At 47.5% G+C, this 24,631-nt stretch overlaps 3 protein-coding genes across 3 annotated transcripts; 2 read left to right on the top strand and 1 right to left on the bottom strand.

The window, feature by feature from the left end:
• Positions 1-886: 886 nt before the first annotated feature.
• On the top strand, positions 887-9,379 carry NUU61_005119 (reducing polyketide synthase sphB; the record flags this gene model as incomplete). The annotated part of the gene is made up of 11 exons (XM_056655701.1): positions 887-1,020; positions 1,090-1,151; positions 1,257-1,317; positions 1,394-1,414; positions 1,574-1,615; positions 1,689-2,100; positions 2,149-2,306; positions 2,360-2,756; positions 2,826-7,187; positions 7,241-7,525; positions 7,583-9,379. The coding sequence occupies 11 exons, from the start codon at positions 887-889 to the stop codon at positions 9,377-9,379; spliced, it is 7,731 nt and encodes a 2,576-aa protein (XP_056511314.1).
• Positions 9,380-12,891: 3,512 nt separating this feature from the next.
• On the top strand, positions 12,892-13,502 carry NUU61_005118 (C2HC-type zinc finger protein; the record flags this gene model as incomplete). The annotated part of the gene is made up of 2 exons (XM_056655700.1): positions 12,892-13,433; positions 13,496-13,502. The coding sequence occupies 2 exons, from the start codon at positions 12,892-12,894 to the stop codon at positions 13,500-13,502; spliced, it is 549 nt and encodes a 182-aa protein (XP_056511313.1).
• An 8,367-nt stretch (positions 13,503-21,869) lies between these two features.
• On the bottom strand, positions 21,870-24,557 carry slx4 (the record flags this gene model as incomplete). Its single annotated transcript, XM_056655699.1, has 2 exons — positions 21,870-23,669; positions 23,730-24,557. The coding sequence occupies 2 exons, from the start codon at positions 24,555-24,557 to the stop codon at positions 21,870-21,872; spliced, it is 2,628 nt and encodes an 875-aa protein (XP_056511312.1).
• Between the last annotated feature and the right edge of the window lie 74 nt (positions 24,558-24,631).

Genomic DNA, 24,631 nt, shown 5'->3' with positions numbered 1-24,631 from the left:
AATCGACATCCATATGCAGTTCCCGACACCACTTCAATGTATACAACCGCCCAACAGATTATATACTCCGGGAATTTAAGATCCCATGCGCCTAAGGCAATGCAAACCCCTTATCACACCCCGAGGTGAAAAGGGTCGCCGAACAGAGGGCTAAAGCTACGCTTTTAGCCCTATAGAGGGTACTTACCGCATATTATGCCGTATACTCCCCGCATAGCGTTAGTTATTAGATCGTTATAACCCGCATCTATAGTTATAAGTCCTAGCCCAAAACCCTCAAATTTGAGGGTTGCGGGTAACCCATTGTGGGTAACCCGCGGGTTATGGCGAGGTCTATGTATCCACCACCTGCTCGAATTGGCCCTGTGCATGTAGATTGTATATAGAATCAAGAATAAGAGAAAGAAAGCGCAAAGACATAAAATAAAATGAGCATCATTGAACATACGGGCTCTCAGATCCTTGCTTTCCGAGGATCCTGTGCGAGTAAGCAACGGGTTGACCGTCTCATGACTTCGCACGGCCCAGATTAGCCTGCGTTAGGACTATTCTGTCCCAAGGCTTCAGCTATGCGCCCCCGGGACTCTCCCAGTGGGGATAGGATCTGCCCCCACCCTCTTCTCGCACGTAACCGCCTAAGCCGTAATCGTCGTTAACCATGCTGTGTCACTGTAGATCTTAAGCAAAAACACAGGTTTCCCCGGTACAACATGTCACTATTTACAATTCTCGTCGAGAGGATTACCGTCGGCCCTTGGAAGAAACAACGTATAAACCCTTGCCTCTTTTCCTCTTCTCTTCGCCTGGTTCTCTTGTTCTCTTCTTCAAACTACAATCGATTCGTTTCCACTCTTCTCTAATATAGCATATCGTATCGCAATTTATAATGGGCGTTGAGAAGAAGACTCTGACTCCCGGCAACGGCACCGACTTCCCCAAGAAGGGCGCGAAGGTCACTATCCACTACACGGGCTGTCTGTATGATGAGAGCAAGGCAGACACCCACTTCATGGGTGATGAGTATGCATCTCTGGCTATCTTCTTGTTCAATGGTATTGAATGCTGATACCGGGTTCCCGTTTTCTATAGATTCGACAGCTCCTTCCGCGGTCCCCTCGAGACCATCATCGGAGTCGGCCGAGTCATTAAAGGTATGTTGTTAGCTCGGATGCCCCAGGAATTGGTTTACATATATATATGTAAATATAACGAAACCAAAAAAACGCTTGGATGCTGATACGCGTTTCCCCGTATAGGTTGGGACGAGGGTGTGCCTATGATGAGCCTCGGCGAAAAGGCTATTCTGTCGATCAGTAGGTGCGTGCCATTTCTCTCCACCTTGGACTGCAATGGAGGCAGACAAGGAAACTCGGACTAACCAGTCTACTTGCAGTGACTATGCCTACGGTCCTAGGTACGTGATCAATAATCAACCTTGACTATTACCCTGCCCTTTCCGAACATGACGCAACGCTCTACCCATTTCCTGAGCCGACAACTCTGCAAACCGGAATATACTACACTACTCCTATCTATAAGAAGAGCAATTGGGTTGCTTACTTTGACTCTACAGGGGCGTTCCTGGTCTGGTGCCCCCGAACTCGCCTCTGGTCTTGTAAGTCTCGGTCTTTCCCTCTCCTTCTCCAGGCAACTTGGCAACGGACTAACACCACGCTAACATCACGCAGCGAGGTCGAGCTCCTCCAAATACATCTCACACCAGACAGCGGCTCAGACCTCAAAATACTCGGGGCTGTTGGGGATTTTCCCGTCGCTATATGTGGCATGGCTGTTCGCCTTCCTGGTGGATTGGCAAGTCCGCAGGATTTCTGGGATTTTCTCATAACTAAAGGTGATGCTCGAGGCCGCGTTCCAAAGTCTCGCTACAACATCGATGCATACCACTCCACTTCCGGGCGTCCAGGAACCATTGCAGCCGAGTATGGCTACTTCCTAGACGAGAGTGTCAAATTGGATAGGTTTGATACTTCCCGTTTCTCCTTTAGCCGGGCTGAACTTGAGTTTACCGGCCCTGAACAGCGTTTACTGCTGGAAGTTGTTCGAGAAGCCCTCGATGATGCTGGTGAGGTAGACTTCAAAGTAAGACTTTCCCCTCCCTTTGCCCACAAACAGACTTGGTGACAATAGAAAATCCAGGGTAGCGTGACAGGATGCTACATAGGAAGCTATGGCGAAGACTGGCTTATAATGCAAAACCGAGATCTCCAGCAGACTGGAGTAAACCGCTACGGCGACTTCATGCTCTCCAGCCGCGTATCCTATGAGATGGATCTCAGAGGACCAACGTGAGTATTGCTTCATTGCTTCACTTGCAAGAATAAAACTGATTGGAGGCCAGTATGACGATCCGCACTGCTTGTTCTTCAGCACTCGTTTGTTTGCATGAGGCTGTCTCCGCCATCCAACGCGGTGATTGTCAAGCAGCAGTCGTCGGAGGCGCGAACTTGATCATGGCCCCCGGAATGACAGCAGCTATGACTGAAAAGGGGGTCTTATCGCCAGATGGCTCCTGCAAGACATTCTCCTCTGATGCTAATGGATACGCACGAGGCGAAGCTGTCTCTGCTGTATATATCAAGCCGCTTGATGCTGCTCTTCGGGATGGAAACCCGATCCGTGCGGTCATAAGATCTACAGCGACAAATGGTGATGGTAGAACGCAAGGCATTGATCAGCCCAGCACAGAAAGCCAAGAGGCTCTGATTAGAAAAGCCTATGAGAAGGCCGGGATCGCCGTGAGTTGGCCGGGATTGCACTTCTAAAAGATTCAGTTCACTCTGGGAATGACCCTGACCGTGCTTTAGGACTTTTCCAAGACTGCTTTCGTCGAGTGCCATGGCACTGGCACTTCTGTCGGTGATCCAATTGAAGTAAATGCTGTTGCACGCGTGTTCGGAGACTCTGGTGTTCACATCGGATCGGTCAAGCCAAACCTTGGACATTCCGAAGGCGCATCAGGTCTCACAGCCCTCATCAAGGCCACGTTGACTCTTGAAAATCAAAGGATTCCACCGAACATCAAATTCTCTGGTCCGAATCCAAAAATCCCATTCAAAGAACGGAAGCTCATTGTTCCCCTGGAGCCGACTTCATGGCCCGACAACTGTCACGAACGAGTCAGTATCAATTCCTTTGGCATCGGAGGTTCCAACGCGCATGTCATCCTTGATTCGGCACGCAGCTTTAATATTCATAAAAGAAAAACCGAGATAGCCGATGAACATGATCCCACCAAGTCACACTTGCTCTTACTGTCTGCCAATTCTCAAGCATCACTCAAGGCTATGACTGAAAGCTTCCGGGACTGGGTTGGCCGTAACCCGGACAAACTTGAAGATCTTGCTTATACCCTCGCCCACCGAAGAGACCTTCTACTCCATCGATCCTACTTCGTTGCCAGCGCTGATCGGCCATTCGGTGCTGTTGGCCAGGGTCAGAAGGCACCAACCACCCCTCCGAACTTGGTCATGGTGTTTACAGGGCAGGGTGCACAATGGCCACGAATGGGTCGGCAATTGCTTCTTCGCTCCGACCTATGCTTCCAAAGCAGCATTCGGGTTCTTGATGGAATACTACGCAAAGCCATTGATCCCCCTGATTGGACTTTAGAGGAGGAACTTCTCAGACCTGCAAGAACCTCCAAAGTCCAATCTGCCGAGCTGTCGCAACCGCTTTGCACGGCTGTTCAGATCGCATTGGTTGACCTCTTGGCAGCTGTTGGTGTCAAACCCGCTGCGGTTGTCGGCCACAGTAGCGGTGAAATTGCTGCAGCTTATGCCTCTGGGGCACTCACTGCCAAGGAAGCAATCATATCTGCATGGCAGAGAGGACTGGCGGCCAAGAATCAGACAAAATCTGGCGCCATGGTTGCTATTGGAATGGGCTGGGATGAAGTGAGCAGCTTCTTAAACCCTCCCAACGTCGTGGTTGCATGCGAGAATTCCCCTAGAAGTGTTACATTGTCGGGAGATTCTGATGAAGTGCAATCCACCATCTCCCGCATCAAGGAAGCTCATCCAGATGTGACAGCCAAGCTGCTCAAGGTCGAAAAGGCTTATCACTCATACCATATGCAGGATGTTGGGCCCGAGTACAGCGCAGCCTTGCGCCGTGATGTCGAAGGCAAGCCGCCATCAGTTCCATTCTTCTCCTCTGTCACAGGTGCAGGGAAGCCGGAAGAAGTTGCTTTAGACGCAAAGTACTGGCAGAGAAACCTTGAGTCACCGGTGCTCTTTAAGACAGCAGTCACAGCAGTCCTGGATCGGATTGAAAATGTTGCCTTTTTGGAGGTTGGGCCACATGCCACGCTGGCAGGCCCTGTGAGACAGATCATGACTCAGGCTTCGAAGTCAGCACCTTACTTTGGTACGATGGAGCGAGGTGCGGACTGTGTTGAGTCCTTTTTGGTCGCTCTCGGGAAATTGTTTGAGCTCAATGTCTCGGTCGACTTCAAAAACCTCATTACCACGGGAACCTGTCTCCCTGATCTGCCGCGATATCCCTGGGATCACAAATCCAGCTACTGGAGCGAATCAAGGATTTCTCAAGAATGGAGAGATCGTGCGTTTCCAGCTCATCCCCTTTTGGGCATTCGTCAGTTGGAGAGTACCAGCCTCGAGCCCAGTTTCCGAAATATGTTGCTAATCGAAAACGCCAGTTGGCTCCGAGACCACAAGATTGAGGACAATGTTATTTTCCCCTGTGCCGGCTATGTTTCGATGATTGGTGAAGGAATTCGACAGATTAGCGGAGCACAGGATTGTTTCACCTTGCGAAATGTCGTCCTGAGTTCAGCCCTCGTGTTGTCGGAAGATGCGCCGACTGAACTCGTCACTACTTTCCGTCCAGTCCGCCTCACCGACTCTCTTAACAGTCAGTGGTGGGACTTCACGATCGCATCTCACAACGGCAATATCTGGATGAAACATTGGACAGGGCAAGTCGCAGCTGAGAAGGTCGAGCTCGGACGAAAGCCAAGCGAAGATCTTCTGCCGAGGAAAGTACAACGTCGGAAGTATTATGACGTCCTTTCTCGTGCAGGGATCAGATACGGTCCCCACTGCCAACGTCTTCATGACATTCGGACGGGTACAGTGGAAGATCGCGCGGCTGCTCGCGTGTCGAGCGATGTCTGCGGAGATGAAGAGAATTATCACATCCACCCGACAATCATTGACGCTTGCATTCAATCGGGTCTTCTTGCTGCCGCGAAGGGTCGCCCCGAGACAAAACATTACCGTCGCATCCCCACAAGGATCGATAGAGTGACTGTGCATCGCTGCACCGCAGATGCCGATATCAGTGTCGCCGCATCCGCTGTCTTCGTCAATGAAGATAGCGATGTTATTAGCCGGGTACAATGCATAACAAATGGAAATATAGTGCTGGACATGGAAGGCACAAAGCTCTCGCCCTTGGAGGATGCAGAGGAGCCAGAGACCGACAAGCCAATGACATCGGCACGTCTCACCTGGGGACCACACATCGATTTCTTGGACGTCAAGCGTCTCATCAAGCCCGAAGTCCCTAGGCGTCTGTATACTCCAACTCTTGACGAGATTTCCCGCTTGTGTCTGGTGTACGCGGAACGACGCATCGAGGGAGCTCAAACCAAACTTCCTCATATGGCCAAGTATATGGATTGGATCAGACGTCAGGTCCAGGGATACGGAAACCAGTCGCCAATGCTCGCCATGGATGATCTTTCTATCAAAGGGCAGATATCTAACTTGGTGCAAAAGCTGCGCGGGACACCAGTTGAGAACTGTGCTACTGCTGTCCAGAAAGTAGTCAACAATATCGAAGGACTATTGTCTGGGGAGACGGATGCTCTTGAATTGTTGTTGGCCGACAATACTCTGACAGAGCTATACGTTGCCACGGACGCTGTGGACCGATCCCAATTTATCCGCCATTTGGCGCACACAAAACCCAATCTTCGCATACTCGAGATTGGTGCTGGTACCGGCGCATCCACTGCCAGCATGCTGAAGCATCTAGTCCTACCCACTGGTCAACCACTTTACTCGAAGTATGCGTTCACCGATATCTCGTCCGCATTCTTTGTCGCTGCGAAAGACCTCTTCAGAGACTATCGGAACATCGAGTACCGTGTTCTAGATATCAGCCAGGATCCAGTCGATCAAGGTTTCGAAGAAGACAAATTTGACCTTGTAATCGCAACCAATGTCCTCCACGCCACAAGAATTCTAAATGAGACTTTGAAAAACGTGCGCCAATTACTTGCGCCCGACGGCAGGCTACTTCTTCATGAGCTTGACTCTCCCTCCAAATGGCCTAATTTCATTTTTGGAACTCTGCCAGGCTGGTGGTATGGTGGACCTGATGGTCGCCCGGATCAACCCTATATCACTCCGGCTCGATGGGAGAATGAGCTACGAGATGCAGGCTTCAATGGGCTGGATGCGGTTGCCCTTGATGCCGAGGAGGGTTATCAACTGAACGCCATCATGGTTGCAAGTCCACGGGCTGAGCACAAGGCAGTCAACAAGACAGTCTCTATTCTGTGTGACGATTCCGGCACCCATCTGATTCGTTTTTCTAGAGCTATGGAGGCCAGAGGCTTCACTGTTCAGCCGTATAAAATCGACCAGGAACTGCCAACAGGCCAAGATATTATATGTCTTCTCGATGGCACGCAGCCCTTTTTCAAGGATATTGAAGAATCACGCTTCGCAGCCTTCCAGCGAGTACTGAACAATCTAGGACAGTCTGCACTGTTCTGGGTGACCCAGCCATGTCAGATTCAGTGCCGTGATCCCAACTATGCTCAGGTGATCGGCGCCGCTCGTACGATCCGTACTGAGATGCTGTTAGACTTTGCCACGTGTGAAGTGGACCACTTCGGATCGTCTTTGGAGAAAGTGGTTGATATATTTTCAAAATTCCAACTACGAGTGGAGACTGAGACGTTCAAGCCGGAGTACGAATACGCTATTTGTGATGGTACCGTGAATGTTGGTAGAATATATCCCTTTTCCCTGACCAATGAACTTTCATCAGATGCCGTTCTGGGTGAGCGAATTGGACTTGATGTGAGCAAGCCCGGACGTCTCAGCACCATGAAATGGGCTCCTCGGGAGAAAAGGATACTCGACGGTGATGACGTGGAGGTACAGCTTTACGCAGCTGGCCTGAACTTTAAGGTGAGAGCCTTATTTCATCTAAATTCTCTTTATAGCTGACACATGTTGTGCAGGATATCCTAGAATCATTAGCAGTCGTCCCTTATCCTCAGGATGGCTTGGGTATGGAGTCCAGTGGAATTGTGTCCCGTGTCGGTCCTGAGGTGACCGACCTTCGAGTGGGCGACCGGGTTATGCTCTTAGGCGACGGCTCTTTTGGTTCACATGTCGTCACCCCTGAGAGACTCTGTGCCAGAATACCGATCAGTCTCGATTTTGAAGATGCTGCAAGTATCCCAGCGGTCTTTGCAACCGCTATCTGCTCGCTATTCCATATTGGAAAGTTGCAAAAGGGACAGGTACGTCACTCTTCGTAACCGGTTGCTTATTTCGGCATCGTACTAATAAACCTCTAGTCTGTGTTGATTCATAGCGCGTGTGGTGGTGTCGGCCTGGCTGCCATTCAGCTTGCCCGCATGGTGGGAGCTGAAATTTATGCAACTGTTGGCAATGAAGACAAGATTCAACATCTCGAGGAAACCTTTGACCTTCCGAGAAATCGCATTTTCCATTCAAGAGACACCAGTTTCGTGAAAGGAATAATGCGTGAGACCAATCAACAAGGCGTGGATCTCGCACTTAACTCTCTCTCTGGAGAACTCCTTCATGCCACTTGGGGCTGTGTCGCCGAATTTGGCACCCTGGTTGAGATTGGAAAGCGTGACTTCCTCGGTGCCGGTAAACTTGATATGAGCACTTTCTTAGGAAGCCGGACATACGCTTGCTTTTATCTCGACGCACTCATGGCTAGGAAGAAATCGAAAGTCAAGGAGCTTCTTCGTGAAGTCGTGTGGTACTTGCAGAGTGGGCAAATCGCTCCGATTCGCCCGAAGAAGGTTTTTGATGCTGTGCAAATCGAAGACGCAATCCGGTATATGCAATCAGGCCAGCACCTCGGCAAAATCGTGGTCTCAATCAGGAACACAGATGGCGATCTGAAGCTTGACACTGCATCCGTCAAGGCGATAAAAACCCTGGACCTCGACAAGGGCGCATCTTATCTTCTCGTTGGTGGTCTTGGTGGCCTTGGTCGAGCCGTTGCAAGGCATTTGGTTGAGCGCAATGCACTCCGTATCGTGTTTCTCTCGAGAAGCGCTGGCAAAGGGCCAGAGGACGCTGACACCATCACAGAGCTTGAGAGTATGGGCTGTGAAGTCGTTCTTGTTCAAGGAAGTGTTCTTCGATACGAGGACGTGAGGAGCGCTTTGGAGCAAGCCCCAAATCTGAAGGGAATAATCCAATGCTCTATGGTTCTTCGTGACCAGAACTTCGGCCGTATGAGCATAGACGAGTGGAGAACGGCAGTGGCCCCAAAGGTCCAAGGAACTTGGAATCTCCACAACGCTGCAATTGCCGCCGGTATCCAATTGGACTTCTTTATCATGTTCTCATCGATGTCTGGTGTCACCGGGCAAGCTGGCCAGGCAAATTACGCAGGAGCAAACACTTTCTTGGATTCCTTTGTTCAATACAGAAGAAGCCTAGGTCTCGCGGCCTCTTCTCTGGATATTGGGGCTGTCCAGGACTTTGGCTACGTTTCGCAGGATGATGCCCTTCTGAAGAGAATGAAGCTTGCAAGTGCGCATGGAGTTACAGAACCCGAATTGATGGAGGCCGTCAGTGCAGCCGCTCTATTCCCGGCGAAGTCTCCCATCGACTGCGATACCCTGGCTGAGCCATTTGCTGATAGACATACCATCGTTCTGGGCTTATCGACAGCAATTCCTCTGAGCAGCTCGAAAAGCCGTGCGTTCTGGAGGAAGGACGTGAGAATGGCTGCCTACCATAACTCGTCTAAGACTGGGGCAAGCACTTCTGGCTCAAACAGTGACAATCTCAAATCCTTCCTTGCCCAAGCTAAGGAAGATACTAGTATTCTCAGTACTGAGGAGTCCGCGAACTTCTTAGCCCAAGAGATTGGCAAGAAGCTGTTCGTCTTCCTTCTGAAGTCTCCGGAGGACCTGAATACTTCTGTCTCACTCTCCCAGCTGGGAATAGATTCACTGGTTGGTGTCGAGATACGCGGCTGGTGGAGGCAGACGTTTGGGTTTGATATCAGCGTACTTGAGTTGCTGGGTCTGGGCAATCTAGATGGACTGGGAAGACATGCCGCGGAAGGCGTGAGGAAGCTACTGGCTGAAGAACATCCTTAGACATCTACTCAGCCCTGTACATCCTCAAGCATGCACTAAGCAGAACAGAAAGTCCTCAGAATTCTGAAATTTTCAAATTGCTTCTTTCTATTCTCGACCGAGAGTTCTTCCGTAGGTCGATTCCACAATTTGAAGATCGAGACCCTTGAGCATGGACATGCTGAATAAAAACTGTTGCATAGAACAATTCCTCCCTGGTTTAACATCCAATTTCAATTTTGTTTCAAGGATCACGATTGAAGCTCAAATTGTTGAAACCATCCCACTGAGTGTCGCGCAGCCGTAGTGGGGAACCGAACCCGAAACGGTGTCGTAGCATCGGTTAAGTACCGCTCTGTCGCAGACCATAACATAGCAAAATGGATACTTCGGACAATCCTTATGGTCACCACACAAATGAGCTTGCCGCTCAAAGGCTACAATGCTATTAATCATGCGCCATAGTTGACTTTCAACACCTAAAGTTTGGGACAAATGCTATGAATCTCTATCGAAAGCGATATTGCAATCAGGTCTCACACGGCAGTCGTTATTAGACCCAACGATCTAGTCACAGCTTATCTTCGAAGGTGACGTGTGGCTAAATTGCGTCTATAGGAGACATCGTTCAAAGGTAGCTGAATCTTTCGGGGAGAGAAACTAACTAGTGGATATATCTCTTGAGGGTGGGTATTATTCATATTTACTCGAGATAGTCTACCCAAACTCTTAGGGATTCCTTCGGAGGCCCTCACCCAACTTCGAGAAGAATCTACTAAGAGCATCGAATTTACTAATGGCGAGATATATCGCACACTTAGGCTATATCAACTTTCGCGAAATAGTGCCTAGGCAAGAAAATAGCGAGCGAGGCTTAGGTCTAATAGCCGACGTAAAGATATTCGACGCCTATAGCGCAACGGCCTTCTGCTGAATAGTCTAGATAAACTATTGCCGTTTTTTAGTGCTATGGAAACCTCTAAAGACAACATAGTTTAAGCGGATGGTTGGTTTGAAATACCTAGAGGTAAGATAATCTTTATACGTTTTATTTCACCCGCTTATTTAGCGAGATACTATACCGCTACTTAAACCTTATACACGAAGGTGGTCCCACATCTTCGTAGGATAAGCTGCTTCGTGTGTGGATCCAATTTCTGTCTATCTCGTTGAAGGTCTAATGTCCTAGAGCTATCTGGGTGTAAAGAATATACTTGGCAGGGTATAAAACCTGTCGACCAGGTAAAGAAAACAAGGAAGAGAGATAAGGAGAAAACAGTATATCTTCGTTGCTGTTAAGACTGAATCTTGTCTTGCTAGCTTGATACAAGAGTATCGATTTATCGTATAATATCTTTATAGCTCCACGTATCATCGATAATGTAAACGACTAGGTCTCTACTAAGCATCGTTATTATTCCACCCTAGGGTGGGTTAGGTAACAAGGTCTAACTTCCTATCTTTCTCGAGATCATATGATATCACCTAATCCACCCTTTCCGTCAGTTGGGAATAGCTTCATGTCTCACTATCTCTGTAGACCCTTTACACTAGATCCCGTTCTTTTACTAGTAATTCCACTTTATTCCTTTATATCTATTAGGAATGGCTAGATATATAATTCCTCTATAGGGCTAGTCTATCCTATAATATTTGGAATTACTTATTCTATTAGCTAAATAGTAATAATAGCTAACTAGCTATTAGAACTTCTAATATAGAGTTTTTTACTACTAAAAACCTAAATAGAGACCCTAACTAGCTAGCTTATACAATCTTTTTTCTATCCTCTTTTCAATATATCTAACTAGTCTACTATTATACTATTTATATAGTAGCTCTAGTAGAAACTCTAGAACTAACGTATTAAGATATGGTCACTCTGTATAGACCTTAATATATCTTATTTAGCAATCTAGTAACTCTAGATCTAGCTCTTATCTACTAAGTCTATATTAAGATCCTATTTACTAGACTCTCTATATTTTAATAGTAAACTATATACACTTTATACATGGCTCCTATTAATTTAAGCGAAACTCTGATTAGATTAGCTCGTTAGAGCTAATACCTTTAACTATATATAAAACTAACTAGAATAGCCTTAATAAGCCTTTATACTATATCTCTGTTAGTTAGCTAAAGATTCTTAGTCTTAGGATCCTAAAGATATCTTCTTATTTTTTTAATATCTCTACTATATGTTACGAACCAAGCCACCTCACTCGCGCCAACAGGGGTACAAGAGGAAACCAGAGCCAACCAACCCCGCGGTGATGATGCAGGACAACAAGGGTATAAGTCACGTGACAATATACCACGATCCATCGCCAAGGAATGGTATATCGGATGGTATATCAATGGGACTACTACATGCCTGCATGCAGTATACCACAAACGAGGGCGTGGAATACTGGGCAAGGGATATATAAGGACAGTCTTTACCACATGTATTTAGTTCTTCGTGATCAATCCCATCATTGTTACTTGGAACCACCCTTTGGTACTTCACAGTTCGAACATAGCGACAACCCTCCAACGGTCTTGGGAGCTTACTTAGTGATCCTCGATCCCTAAGTGACTGACTTGACCGGCGCTCTAACTGGCACACCTTGCAAGCACCCTAGAGACCCGAGCCCATAGAAGGCCCCCGAGGCATTGGTACGGTTGCGGATACGCTTGAGGCCTGCAGTACTCCTAGAGAAGTATCACCTTTGCGGACGTTACTCACCGTGACCAGTTAGCAGTTCGTAACACATTGATCACCCTGTCATCGAACCGTGAAGTCCAAGCATCATGGCGTCGCACGGCAGTAACAACAAGGGCAAGGCGATCGAGCCTCTGCCACCGAAAACGCAAACACGACACACCGACTTGGATTCGGACGATGAAGATGAGAAACGAGTCAGGGCACTGGAAGAACAGATTCACACCCTGATCAGCCAGCTCAACACCTTTAGCAGCAAGCATGACCACGACATTGGAGACCTTCGAGACTCAGTCGAGCAAAGTGCAGCCCAAATCGCCGCCTCTGCACCAGCATCTTCCGTGGGAATCAAGTTACCCAAAGCAGAGAGCTTCGACGGTACTCGATCTAAGCTTCGAGGGTTCCTCACCCAGATGGATATGCACCTTGACATGAACAGAGGAAGGCTAGTCAACGACGCCGCAAAAGTCATCTTTGTGTCATCATACCTACGAGGACAAGCATGGGATTGGTTGGAACCGTACATTCGAGAATACTATGAAAAGACTCCAGACGCCTGGTCTGCCATGGCCCAGGGCATCTTTTCGCGATACAGCAGCTTCCGACAATTGCTTGAACGAACCTTCGGCGATATCGACGCGAAAGCAACGGCTGAACGGAAACTTGCACGAACTCGACAAACCACCTCCGCAACAGCCTACGTTGCCGAGTTCATGGCACACGCCGCAATCCTAGGATGGGACGACTACGCTTTGATTCCACCATTCTATGGGGGCTGAAATCACACATCAAGGACGAAATCGCTCGAATCGGACGACCTACCACCATGAATGAATTCGTCGACACTGTTGTACGAATCGATAACCGCTTCTACGACCGACAGCGAGAAGAAAGCGAACTTAAACAATGGCGCCGTAACCCAGGACGAGGAAACGGCGGACGATTCCAACAAAGACGGAACTTTGGGAGAAGGGACAACGACCCCTACGGACCCAAACCAATGGAACTCGATGCAGCAAGGCTGCCTACCGAAGAACAGAAACGACGCAAAAACAACAACCTGTGCTTCAACTGTGGTAAGCCAGGACACCGAATCAAGGACTGCCGAAGCAAGAGGCAGGAGAAACCCCAACAATTGAACGCGACCCAAGAACGAAGAGGTGCGTACGACACTACTGGCACCGAGAAACCAGAACAAGGGAAGCCTCAACGGCTCTACGCGACGCAGGAGCGCGACTGGGAAGGCCCCATGATTGTGGATGGGAGCAAGCCACCAGGACTGTATCGGGATGAGCGAATGCTCTCCGAAACAGACGACGAAGAATTCCCAGAGATCGACTATGAAATCATCGAAAACTCGCCGCAGATGTACGCGAAGGATCATGCCGCGGAACTGACACAAAACAACGAGGTCTATATGGACGACCTAGTCCTTAGGACGCCCGCGCAAGCTGGTAGCGCGGAGGAACACTTTGAGCGCTTCAAGCAAGGCTCAGAAGATATTGAGAGTCAAGGATGGACCCAGTACGGTCCCTGGAACACCATCGACTCCCAGGAATTGTCGGACGATTCCCAGGAGTGGGGCACAGGTATCCTGAGGACACCAATTGAAATCCCAGGAACGCCGGAGATCCCAGAAACTCCACCCACACTCCCAGAAACGGAAGAGACGATCCTGGAAACGCCTCAGGAAAACCCCAGGAACAGAGAAACCTCGAGTGACGAGACAAAAGGCCAACAGGATGAGTCGGCTCGGGAAGAGCTATCCCAGGACCAACCAACCTGTCCATGTGAGCATCCACGATGCGCGTGTCGAGGATACGCACGACACCCGAAACATGACATCAGGGCGGTTGTAGGATGCTACGACGACAATTGCATGCTCCACTACCCAGGGAAACTCAACCTTGGAGTTGAGCCGAGACCTTTGCGATGGGAAAAACGACCCCAGTGGAAGCCCGAATACACAGGAACATGGCACGGCAACAAGAAAATTGCACCCACACCACAACTCGCAGCAACACAGTGGGGGGCACATATGAAAGTCTTCGTCAACGTCGCATACAAGAATATGCGAGCGATGATCGACTCAGGAGCCAGCGGAAACTTCATGAGCCCACAGTGCTGTCAGGAATATACAATCCAGCGGCGACGAAAAGAGGAGCTCTTACCTCTTACTGGACTCAATGGAGAACCACTCAGCACGGGAATTACGCACGAAACAGGGGACCTGCCGATGGTTTTGGGAAATCATTTTGAAACAATCAACTTCAACATCACCAACCTCGGGCAGTACGACGTCGTGCTAGGAGTTCCGTGGTTACGAAGACATAACCCAGCTATCGATTGGCAGAAAGGACTCATTGTCTTCAACCGATGTGAATGCCGACAAACCAGTGAGACATGGACCGGGAACAGATACAGACCAGCACAGGGACCTAGTCAAGGGGTGACAGGTGGCCCTCGAGGCCCTCACGAAGGCAAACTTAAGAGGAGCACTCGGCCCAGAGGCGGGGCACAGTACAAGGCAACGGAAGCCAGTACCATCGTCAACACCGAGCAACGACCGGATATGACAGACGACGAGCTAAGGGAGTACGTGATGGTTGAACACGGCTCCACAGCCCTCTGTGCAACAGGGGAAGAAACACAGATTCCTGAGGAATACCAAGACTTCCAGGATGTGTTTACGCCACCAAAGGAGGGCACGCTACCAGAGCATGGCCCGTACGACCACGAGGTCAACCTCGAAGAAGGCAAGGAGCCTACATTCAGACCAATTTACCAGCTCTCACAGAAGGAATCGGAGACGCTGAAGGAATACATCGACACGAACCTGAGGAAAGGATACATTCGGAAATCCACCTCACCAGCAGGATATCCTATCCTATTCGTACCAAAGAAAGATGGAAGTCTTCGACTTTGTGTGGACTATCGACAATTAAATTCGATTACCATCAAAGATCGACATCCGTTACCACTGATTCACGAGATCCAAGACCGCATTCAAGGAGCCAAATACTTCACCAAGTACGACATCACTGAGGCTTACAATCGGCTCAGGATCAAGGAAGGCCATGAATGGAAGACAGCATTCAGGACCAAATTCGGACACTTCGAATATGTGGTTATGCCTTTTGGTCTTACCAACGCACCAGCATCGTTCCAGAGGTTCATCTTCACCGTTCTGGAAGAATACCTCGATGTTTTTGTTATCGCTTACTTGGATGATATCTTAGTATTCTCCAAGACCGAAGCAGAACATATTGAACACAACAAAAAGGTGCTGCAGAAGCTCAGAGAAGCCAAAGTCACTCTGAAGCTCAAGAAATGCGAATTCCACGTCCAGGAAACCAGCTTCCTTGGATACACCATCAGCCTCGACGGTCTAGGAATGGAAGAAGAAAAGGTCAAAAGCATTGTGGAATGGCCCACACCCAGAAACGTCAAGGACGTACAAAGCTTTCTTGGATTGGCAAATTACTATCGGAAACTAGTCCCGGGTTACTCGAAATACGCCGCCGGACTATACCGATTCACCAAGAAGGGAGAAACGTTCAACTGGGACGACAAAGCAGAAGAATCATTCCAAAAACTCAAGAGCTTGTTCGAGAAACGAACAGTCGTTGGAATCTTCGACTACGAAAAGCCAACCACGATGGAAACCGACGCATCAGACTACGCCCTGGGAGCACAACTGACCCAGCCGGACGAAAACGGAAAGCCCAGACCAATCGCATTTTGGTCTAGGAAGATGATCCCCGCAGAACTCAATTACGACATCCACGACAAAGAACTGCTTGCTATAGTGTCAGCATTTCAAGTCTGGAGAGCGTACCTCGAAGGAGCAAAGCATACTGTGACGGTCAAGACGGACCACCACAACCTGACATTCTTCACCACCACGAAGAAACTCACTCGACGGCAAGCTAGATGGGCTGAAACCCTTGCACAATACGATTTTAAGATTGTTCACTGCAAAGGGACTGAAAACGCTGTCGCAGACGCACTCAGCAGACGACCTGACTATCAGATCGGCACAAAGGAAGCGGAGCCCGCTATCCTCACTACAAACGACCAAGGAGACATCGTCTACAACCGACAAATACTCGCAGCAACCAGCGAAATCGAAGACGACGGATGGCTAGACAAGGTCCGAAGAGCCACCGCCGAGGACGAATCAATGCAAGCAGTCCTCGGGAACGAACGTCACAACGGCACTACAAGCGACGACGGATTCGTCATCATCCATGGCTTGATCTATGTTCCACGATCGCTGCAGAACGAAGTCATCAAAAAACACCACGACTTCCCGACGCACGGACATATGGGAGTTGAAAAAACAATGGAACATATCTCACGCAACTACTACATCCCGAACATGCACCGAAAAGTAAGGGGGTACATCAAAAGTTGCGACACATGTCAACGGAACAAGCCATCACGACACCTTCCTTACGGGGAAATGCAGACAGCAGACACGCCAACGCGGCCATGGGAATGGATTACCATGGACTTTATCACGAAACTACCAGAATCAGAAGGTTGCGATATGATCATGGTCATTGTCGACCGACTCACAAAGTACGCATATATGGTTGCGACAAAAGAAAGCATCGACGCAAACCGAATGGCGAATATACTACTTCGCTACGTTTTCGGAAACCATGGAGTACCCGACAAGATCACATCGGACCGAGACAAACTGTTCACATCCAATATGTGGCAATCATTTGCGGACCAAATGGGTATTGAGCACAGACTCTCTACTGCATATCACCCGCAAACCAACGGACAGACAGAACGAGTCAACCAGACTCTGGAACAATACCTGAGACACCATGTGAACCACCAGCAAGACGATTGGGCAGGATTGTTACCAATTGCACAATTCGCTTACAACAACGCGATGCATGCAACGACGAAGGAATCGCCGTTCTTCGCGAACTATGGGTATAATCCCAAGTTAATCGGAGAACCCCGAAACGAGAGAACTGTGGCAGAATCCGCAAGACTACTGACCACCGGGATCAAGCAACTCCACATGCAAATGGCTCGAGACATCGAATTTCTGAACCTACGCATGAAAACGCACTACGACCAGCGCCACCGAGCCGGCCCTGATCTGAAAAAGGGGGAGAAGGTCTACCTCCTACGACGAAACATCAAAACCAAGCGACCGAGCGCGAAACTCGACCACCTGAAGTTGGGACCATTCGAAATTGAAGAACAAACAGGACCAGTCAATTTTCGCTTGAAACTACCAGAAAGCATGCGACGCATTCACCCAACGTTTCATATCTCGTTACTCGAACCCGCACCAGAAAACGCCGAACTCGCTACCAACGTGGAAATCGAAGAAGAAACCGAAAACGAATATGAAGTCGAAAAAGTTCTGGACAACAAACGCATCAGTGGCAAGCCTCACTACCTTGTCAAATGGAAGGGGTACGATACCTCTGAAAACACTTGGGAACCTATTGAGCACCTGACGGGTTGCTCTCAGCTGGTTCAACAGTTCCACCAGCGGATAGATCGAAATTCCCTTCGGCAATCGCAGCCTCGACACTCCAGAAGCCAGGAGGCATCTGATCCAGAGACTGAGTCATCCTCATCAGACTAGCGTCTCCCGACGTAGCAGCCAATTGACGAATCTCCTGCTGCTCCGCCAACCGATCAAAATCACGAAATTCCTCGGCGGTAGGGGGATCCTCTTCGTTTAACCGATCCAACGTCGTCTGATCGTGATCCAACATCCGACCACCACGTTCTTTGAGAAATTGTTGATGTTTTTGGAGGCGAAGGACCTTTGCCATCGCCTCATTCATCTTTTGCGAATGCTGAAGAAATTGCTTTTGGGCCTCCTCGAGATCGGACGCCAACTTTCGTTCATTTTGTTGCAGGTCATCCCACTCCTTATCTGTGTGGAAACTCCTCTCACAAGTGTGTCCACGACGAGCACAAGTCGAACACTTCTTACTCTTCACGAAAGGACTCATGATGCAACACTTTCCACGAATAAGACAATAATCGCACGGGAAATCCACGGGGCGACCAGTTCGTTCAATCCTATCACCCAAACGAGCGTTATCAGCGTACTTGTTACGCTTCGGTTTAACGGCAGTGCGGGGGGACATGACGGGACAACATTGTGGGAACTCACCTAGAGGGGACACCGAGAATTTAAGGACTTTTCGAGGACGAAAATCTGGAAGAGGGGGAGATGATGTTACGAACCAAGCCACCTCACTCGCGCCAACAGGGGTACAAGAGGAAACCAGAGCCAACCAACCCCGCGGTGATGATGCAGGACAACAAGGGTATAAGTCACGTGACAATATACCACGATCCATCGCCAAGGAATGGTATATCGGATGGTATATCAATGGGACTACTACATGCCTGCATGCAGTATACCACAAACGAGGGCGTGGAATACTGGGCAAGGGATATATAAGGACAGTCTTTACCACATGTATTTAGTTCTTCGTGATCAATCCCATCATTGTTACTTGGAACCACCCTTTGGTACTTCACAGTTCGAACATAGCGACAACCCTCCAACGGTCTTGGGAGCTTACTTAGTGATCCTCGATCCCTAAGTGACTGACTTGACCGGCGCTCTAACTGGCACACCTTGCAAGCACCCTAGAGACCCGAGCCCATAGAAGGCCCCCGAGGCATTGGTACGGTTGCGGATACGCTTGAGGCCTGCAGTACTCCTAGAGAAGTATCACCTTTGCGGACGTTACTCACCGTGACCAGTTAGCAGTTCGTAACACTATAGCCCACGCGAATAATAGAAAGCTATTTAATATTTTATATCTATATAATAATAAAAAAAACGAATTATTTATTATTTACTTTATTTATTTTAAACGTTATTTCATATAAAACTAATATAATTTCTTAGTCTAATATATTATTTCTCGCGACGCTCTATTATAGGCTCCGGTCTACTTTATATTAGATTTTTAAGGAGTCGAATAATTTACTCTTTAGCCTTATATATAATAACTATATCGAGCTTATTTAGCGAATTAACTAACGAACTTATTAGCCTTAACTATTCTAGAAACCTATCTAGAAATCTACCTAGAAACCATTCTATTTACTAACTCAGAAATCCCTGATTTAGAACTAGGATCACGACGCTATATATCTAGTACCTATTTAAGTAGTTTCTATATAAATATCTTTTATATACTCTCTATTTACTTTTCTTTATCTATTTCTATAAATTTTATTAAATCGATAAACTACGTCTATAATCGTCTTAAGAATAATCTTTATTTTTATTATAATTCCTCTAATTACTAGATTTCTATTTATCTATTACGACCCCTTTATACGAAGCTTACTATTAAGAGCCGTATAGTGAATACTTCTACATTATCTCCTTCGGAGATCTAAAAGAAGAGAAAGTACTATTATAGGTTAACCCCCGTAATACGCGTTACGCGTATCGCGTAGCTATTATCCTATATTTTTCCTTAGTTAACGTCTAGGTATATGACTTTCTATCTCTATCCCTAGATCCCGTTCTCTCACTTGTAATTCCACTTTATTCCCTTATGGCCGTTAGGAACGGTTAGATATGCGATTCCCCTTTAGGGCCAGTCTATCCCGTAATAATTACAAGGTACTCGCGATTCAAGAACTAGAGATATATCACTAGATAGAACCGATAGGTATTAATATACTTTATACCTTCAGAGGTAGGTTTCACGTTCTTCTAAAGATAATAGGCTCCGAGAAAAGAGAAGACGGTAGGCTAAGGGTCTATTTCTATATTAATAAGAAAATCGATCCTAAGACGTGGTTAATTCAGCACTAGCCGTCCCCTCGAGTCGGACCCATAGTATTTTCAGTTATTGGTCCTCCCCACCGATACGTAAATTCCTACTGATACGTAAATTTTTCTCTTTATTTATTAATTATTCAACAATTTCACTAACTGAATTAAAAAAAAATAGCGGAGGGTCCTTAGTAGTTAATTCGCCTTCTTTTAATACCAATATCTCCCTATTCTGATCTCGTTGTGGGATATAGGGTGGCTGCGAAACTACCTATTTTCTCGCTCGTCGAATATTCTAGTATATCTTTTTCGTTGTACGGTCCGTAATTCGATAATTTGTATCTTTTACTGAGAGAGGTCCTAATATAGGGATTTGTCTACGACTTTTAGGTATCTTTTTAGGTTGAATTTGATAAAGATATTAGGCGAGAACCGATTACGAATACGAGGCGAGTTTAGTAGCTTCGATAGAGGTTTTAAATAGGCGATTAAGGCGATATCGATAGCTATTATTTAGCTACGGACTCTTATCGATTTAACCCTTCGCTTTATTAATATTTCGCTATATATAATAAATTAATAAAGGAGGCGAGTTTGTTAAACTAAAAGGAGGTAGAGGAGTTATATTCTTATTATTAAAGGGCTCTAGACCTTCGATAATTAGCGAGTCTAATTTTAGGAGTCTATCGAAGATTTTCTAAGGATTAAAAGAATAAATATCTCGATCCTTAAAAGTATCTCGAATTGTCCGAGGGGTAAAGGTTTGCTATTAAATTTAGGGTAATTCTTGAAGAAAATCTACTTTATTATCTACGCTGTTACCCTATCTCGAAAAATCACTATTTCGACTTCGAAAATAGTATTTTAATATTTAAAAAAGTATTCTATCGAGCGGCTAAGTAAAATAAGTAATATAAGGGATAAAATAGATCGGAATAATATCGAATTATTAACAAAAATCGATTAATTCGTACGTTAAATACAATCCGTAATTATCTATCAAAAATAGCCGTTTTTAACCCTTCGCGCGAGAAGTAGTATAAATTTAAAACTATTAAAGTTAGTTATATATGATTTTATTATTTATATATCTTTTTAGGCTTATAGCGATACAATAATTATCTAGAAACGAAGTTATTATATACTATCGTTTAAGATAATATTCGCCGCGAAAAACGAGATAAAAAGGGAGAACGAAGCCGTTAATAGTGATATATTCAATAGACGTAAGAGATTCGCCTTTCTCTATCGAAAGATTACCTCGTTATACTCGTTATAGATTAGCTATAACGATCTTTTGCGTTTTATTTTAACTAAGTTAGAAACTAGTTTTATTGAAGTTATAGATATTTTTTGCCCTAGTTTTAGCTATATACGGCTCTAGACGATCGAACTAAACTACTAAATATCTAATATCCTTTACTTATAGACGGCTTCTCTCGATTAGTTTTTGTTTTATTAGTTATAAGTCTAGTAGGAGGCGTTTAATAAAGCAATATATCTAGTTCTTCGAAACGCGTAGTATAGGGAACGTGTTGTTCGTAGAATTCCGTTTTAAAATTTGATTCGTATAATCCTTAATTATACTAATTATAGGCGAAACTTGTAGAGAGTTAAGATATCGAATCTAACGAATAATTGCCTTTTTTTACGAATCGTTAAATATTTTGTTAATAGGAGTAGTAGCTATTCTTAGTGGACGACTATAAATTCTAGCGCGAAGTCGATAATAGGGAACGTCGAATTCACGCGTTAGCGACGCGATTTTTGGTTTTTTATCGCGTTTTGCTACTTCGTAGGCCTGATTAAGGCGATTTTCGGTATTTTTGTCGAATTTTGGTATACTGAGTATATAATAAAGAAGATGAATAAAAAGAAAAATTTACGTATCGGTGGGAATTTGCGTATCGGTAGGGAGGACTAACAGCTGAAAATGCTGTGGGTCCGACTCGAGGGGACGGCTAATATATACATATAGACAAAGATATTAGGCGACCCCTCTTGCCTTACCAGATAACATTCTTCTTCCAGCAGCAACAGATGCCCTTGCTTTCACACCACTCTCTCACCGACACAGCACTAATCTCTCGATCTTCGCCCACAAGACTGAGCCCCTCGACATTCAGCCACGCAGTGAAATCCTCCAGAACGATGGGATCAAACATAAGAATTTTCTCGTGCCATGTCGGGCGGCTACGACAGCTGGACGATGTCGAGAGCGGCGAGAGTTTGGGCTGGGCGCGCACCGCTTTGGTGATTTGGGTTGGTAAGTCCAATAGGCTGCTCCGCCTGGTAGATGACTCGGGTTTGTTAGAGTCCAAAGTGGCCGGTCCTGTTGTGGTGGACGAGGACGTGGAAGGAGCAGGTTTGCGCTTGGTCGGACTCGGGGGTGGTGTTTTAGTGAACAGATCCAAGGGCGGCGCAGGGACTTGATCCGTCGGTTTGGAGTACATTTCTGTGTACCGCTTTTGAATTTGGCTCGGAGAAGGCATGAGTTCCTCCTCGGAATCTTGAATCTCTTCCACGTCCATGAAGGATGAGGGCTGTATAGTTGATCTGCTGGTCCAGCTCTTTTGGGGGCTTTTCTTTGGGCTAGTCCTCGGAATAGACTTTGGTTTTTCAGTCACGTCCGAAGTCCTGTCCATTGTAGAAGGCAAGGTGCTCGTTGTGGACTTGGCCTTGGCCTTCGCCTTAGATTTAGCTTGCGGGGCCTGGGCCGAAGATTGTGCGAGTGTTTTATCACTTTGCGGCTGACCAGGAGCTGCTTCTGTGGGATGTTCAGTCTGAGGCATCGTCGGTTGCTCAGTGACGCTACTGCCATGTTTGGATCCCCAGCACTTTTGAAGAAGGCCAATCATCTTCTTGCGGCCTCTCACAGACTTGAATCCATACGCGATGATCTGTTTTGATAGTTCTGCGTCGGTAAACCCACTGTACTGTGGCATGGCAGGTCGGATCGAGTCTGCTCTTTGATCGCTCGCCTTGTCCGCCGAGTTACTATAAAAAGTCTTGGCAGGTTCGGTAGTATTAGAAGCTCGAGATTCGGTGATGGAGCTGGTGCCAGTGGTAGAGCCGGAGCTCTGCTTGGTGGTTGTAGTTTTTTGTCCAGGCGAATCCACTTCCTCGTAGTCGATCTCGAACCAGTTATCTTCTTTCGGTCTGGTTGGCTGTTGCTTGGTATCAAGGTTCTCTTTTGCGGGAATGCCAGGCCGACCCGCTGAATCGACTATATCCACAGCTTCCTTCTGAACCAAAGACCCCTCCGTGTCCCGGGCGGCAACACGCCATAGATTCCTTGTGCCTACCAATCTGGATACGGACCGAGTAGATGACAGGCTGTGGGCTGCACTTTCTTCGATGCTAGGATTGGGGCTGTTTCCACGCTCTTCAAAGAGAAGACTCTCGGAGGCACGGATAGCTTGTTGCGTCTCTCGAAGTGTCTCCGGCGAGTCTTCTCTTTCTAGCTGGCTGCAGGTCCCGAAAATGAGATCTTGCTCATTCACAGATTTGACGGCAGCTTCTGGGGAGAGAACAACAAATTGTGGTTCTTTCTCGGTTTTGGATTTTCCTCGTTTGGGCTTTGTCGTCCCTATATCCGGTACACAAGTGTCAACCGAATCCTCATCTCGGACGTCGTTCGAGGTATACTGTGCCGTCATCCGAGCTGTCAAGGTTGTAAACCGTTTGGTTTTGCCCTTGGTTTTCTTTTTGGCTTGTGCTCCGGACGATGACGAGCTCTCTTCGGACGTTTTGTCCGAATCAAGTGGTTTGCTGTTAGGCACTGGTTGCACTTGGGGGTTCACCAGCTAGAACAGAAGGTGTCAGTATCCGCATAGGAGGGCGAACACAATTCTGCTGGAACATACCTCTAATCGCCTTCGTTTGGTCGGCCCTGGGCCTTCTGGGTTTTGAGGAAGCTCGCGAGGAGCTGTTCCAGAAAAATTATAATCCGAAAGCAGCTTGCCAAACCCACTTGCGCCATCGGATTTTTCTTTCTCTTGGTCATCGTCGTCGACTGCAATGGCATCCCCGGGAGCAGTCTCGCTAGGCGGAGTCCAATCTATTCTCCTTCTCATCGCCTCGTTCAAATGTAGGTCCTCATGCTTCCCCAAAGCATTCGATTCCTCAGCAGCAGGCCTTTCGGACACCTCGGTTGGTTTTGATAGATTCTGGGTTGCCTTCTGGTTGTTTTTGCTTTGCTGTTTTCCCTGCGTGTCGCTGCTTTTCTTGGTCACCTTTCCAGCCAGTGTCATATTTCCTTGGTCTTTGCTCTTATTGCTCGCTCGTGGGCGACCCTTTTGGGAGTTTGTGGTCTTCTTCTTCGCGGCGTTGTCCCTCGAATCAAGGGACTCGGGCTGTAGGACCCCTAGGGCCGCGGATTCCGGCTCGCCTGCGACCTGGTTAGCCTTCGGTCGCGACCTGCTCGGCGCAGTCTTGTCGTTCGATGTAGCTGCTTTCTTGGCAGGGCGGCGTTTCGGCTTCGTCGCGTCACCGAGACGCCCATCGCTTGGTGCAGGGAAGAATCGAGAACGCGAAGGTGGTTGGAAGAGTTCCGACGGCGAGGGTATTGGCGGTGGCGTTGCGCATCGTGGCGAGATGCCCAAAAGCTGCTCTGGGTCGTATGCAGCTTGTTTTGGAGAGCGCGGAGGAGAATTTGGGGGAGAGGATAGAACGATCACATCGGCGCCGGCCATCATTCCAAGCTGCGCATTCGAATGTTTTGGTTGATGGATCAGGTTGAGTCGCGTCCGAGCCTTGAAAGTTCCGG

Source organism: Penicillium alfredii (assembly GCF_028826965.1).
Source record: "Penicillium alfredii strain IBT 34128 chromosome Unknown utg000007l_segment0_segment0, whole genome shotgun sequence".
Lineage (NCBI taxonomy): Eukaryota > Fungi > Ascomycota > Eurotiomycetes > Eurotiales > Aspergillaceae > Penicillium > Penicillium alfredii.
The sequence above is the reverse complement of the archived record's forward strand: the minus strand, read 5'-3'. Positions and strand labels throughout refer to the sequence as shown.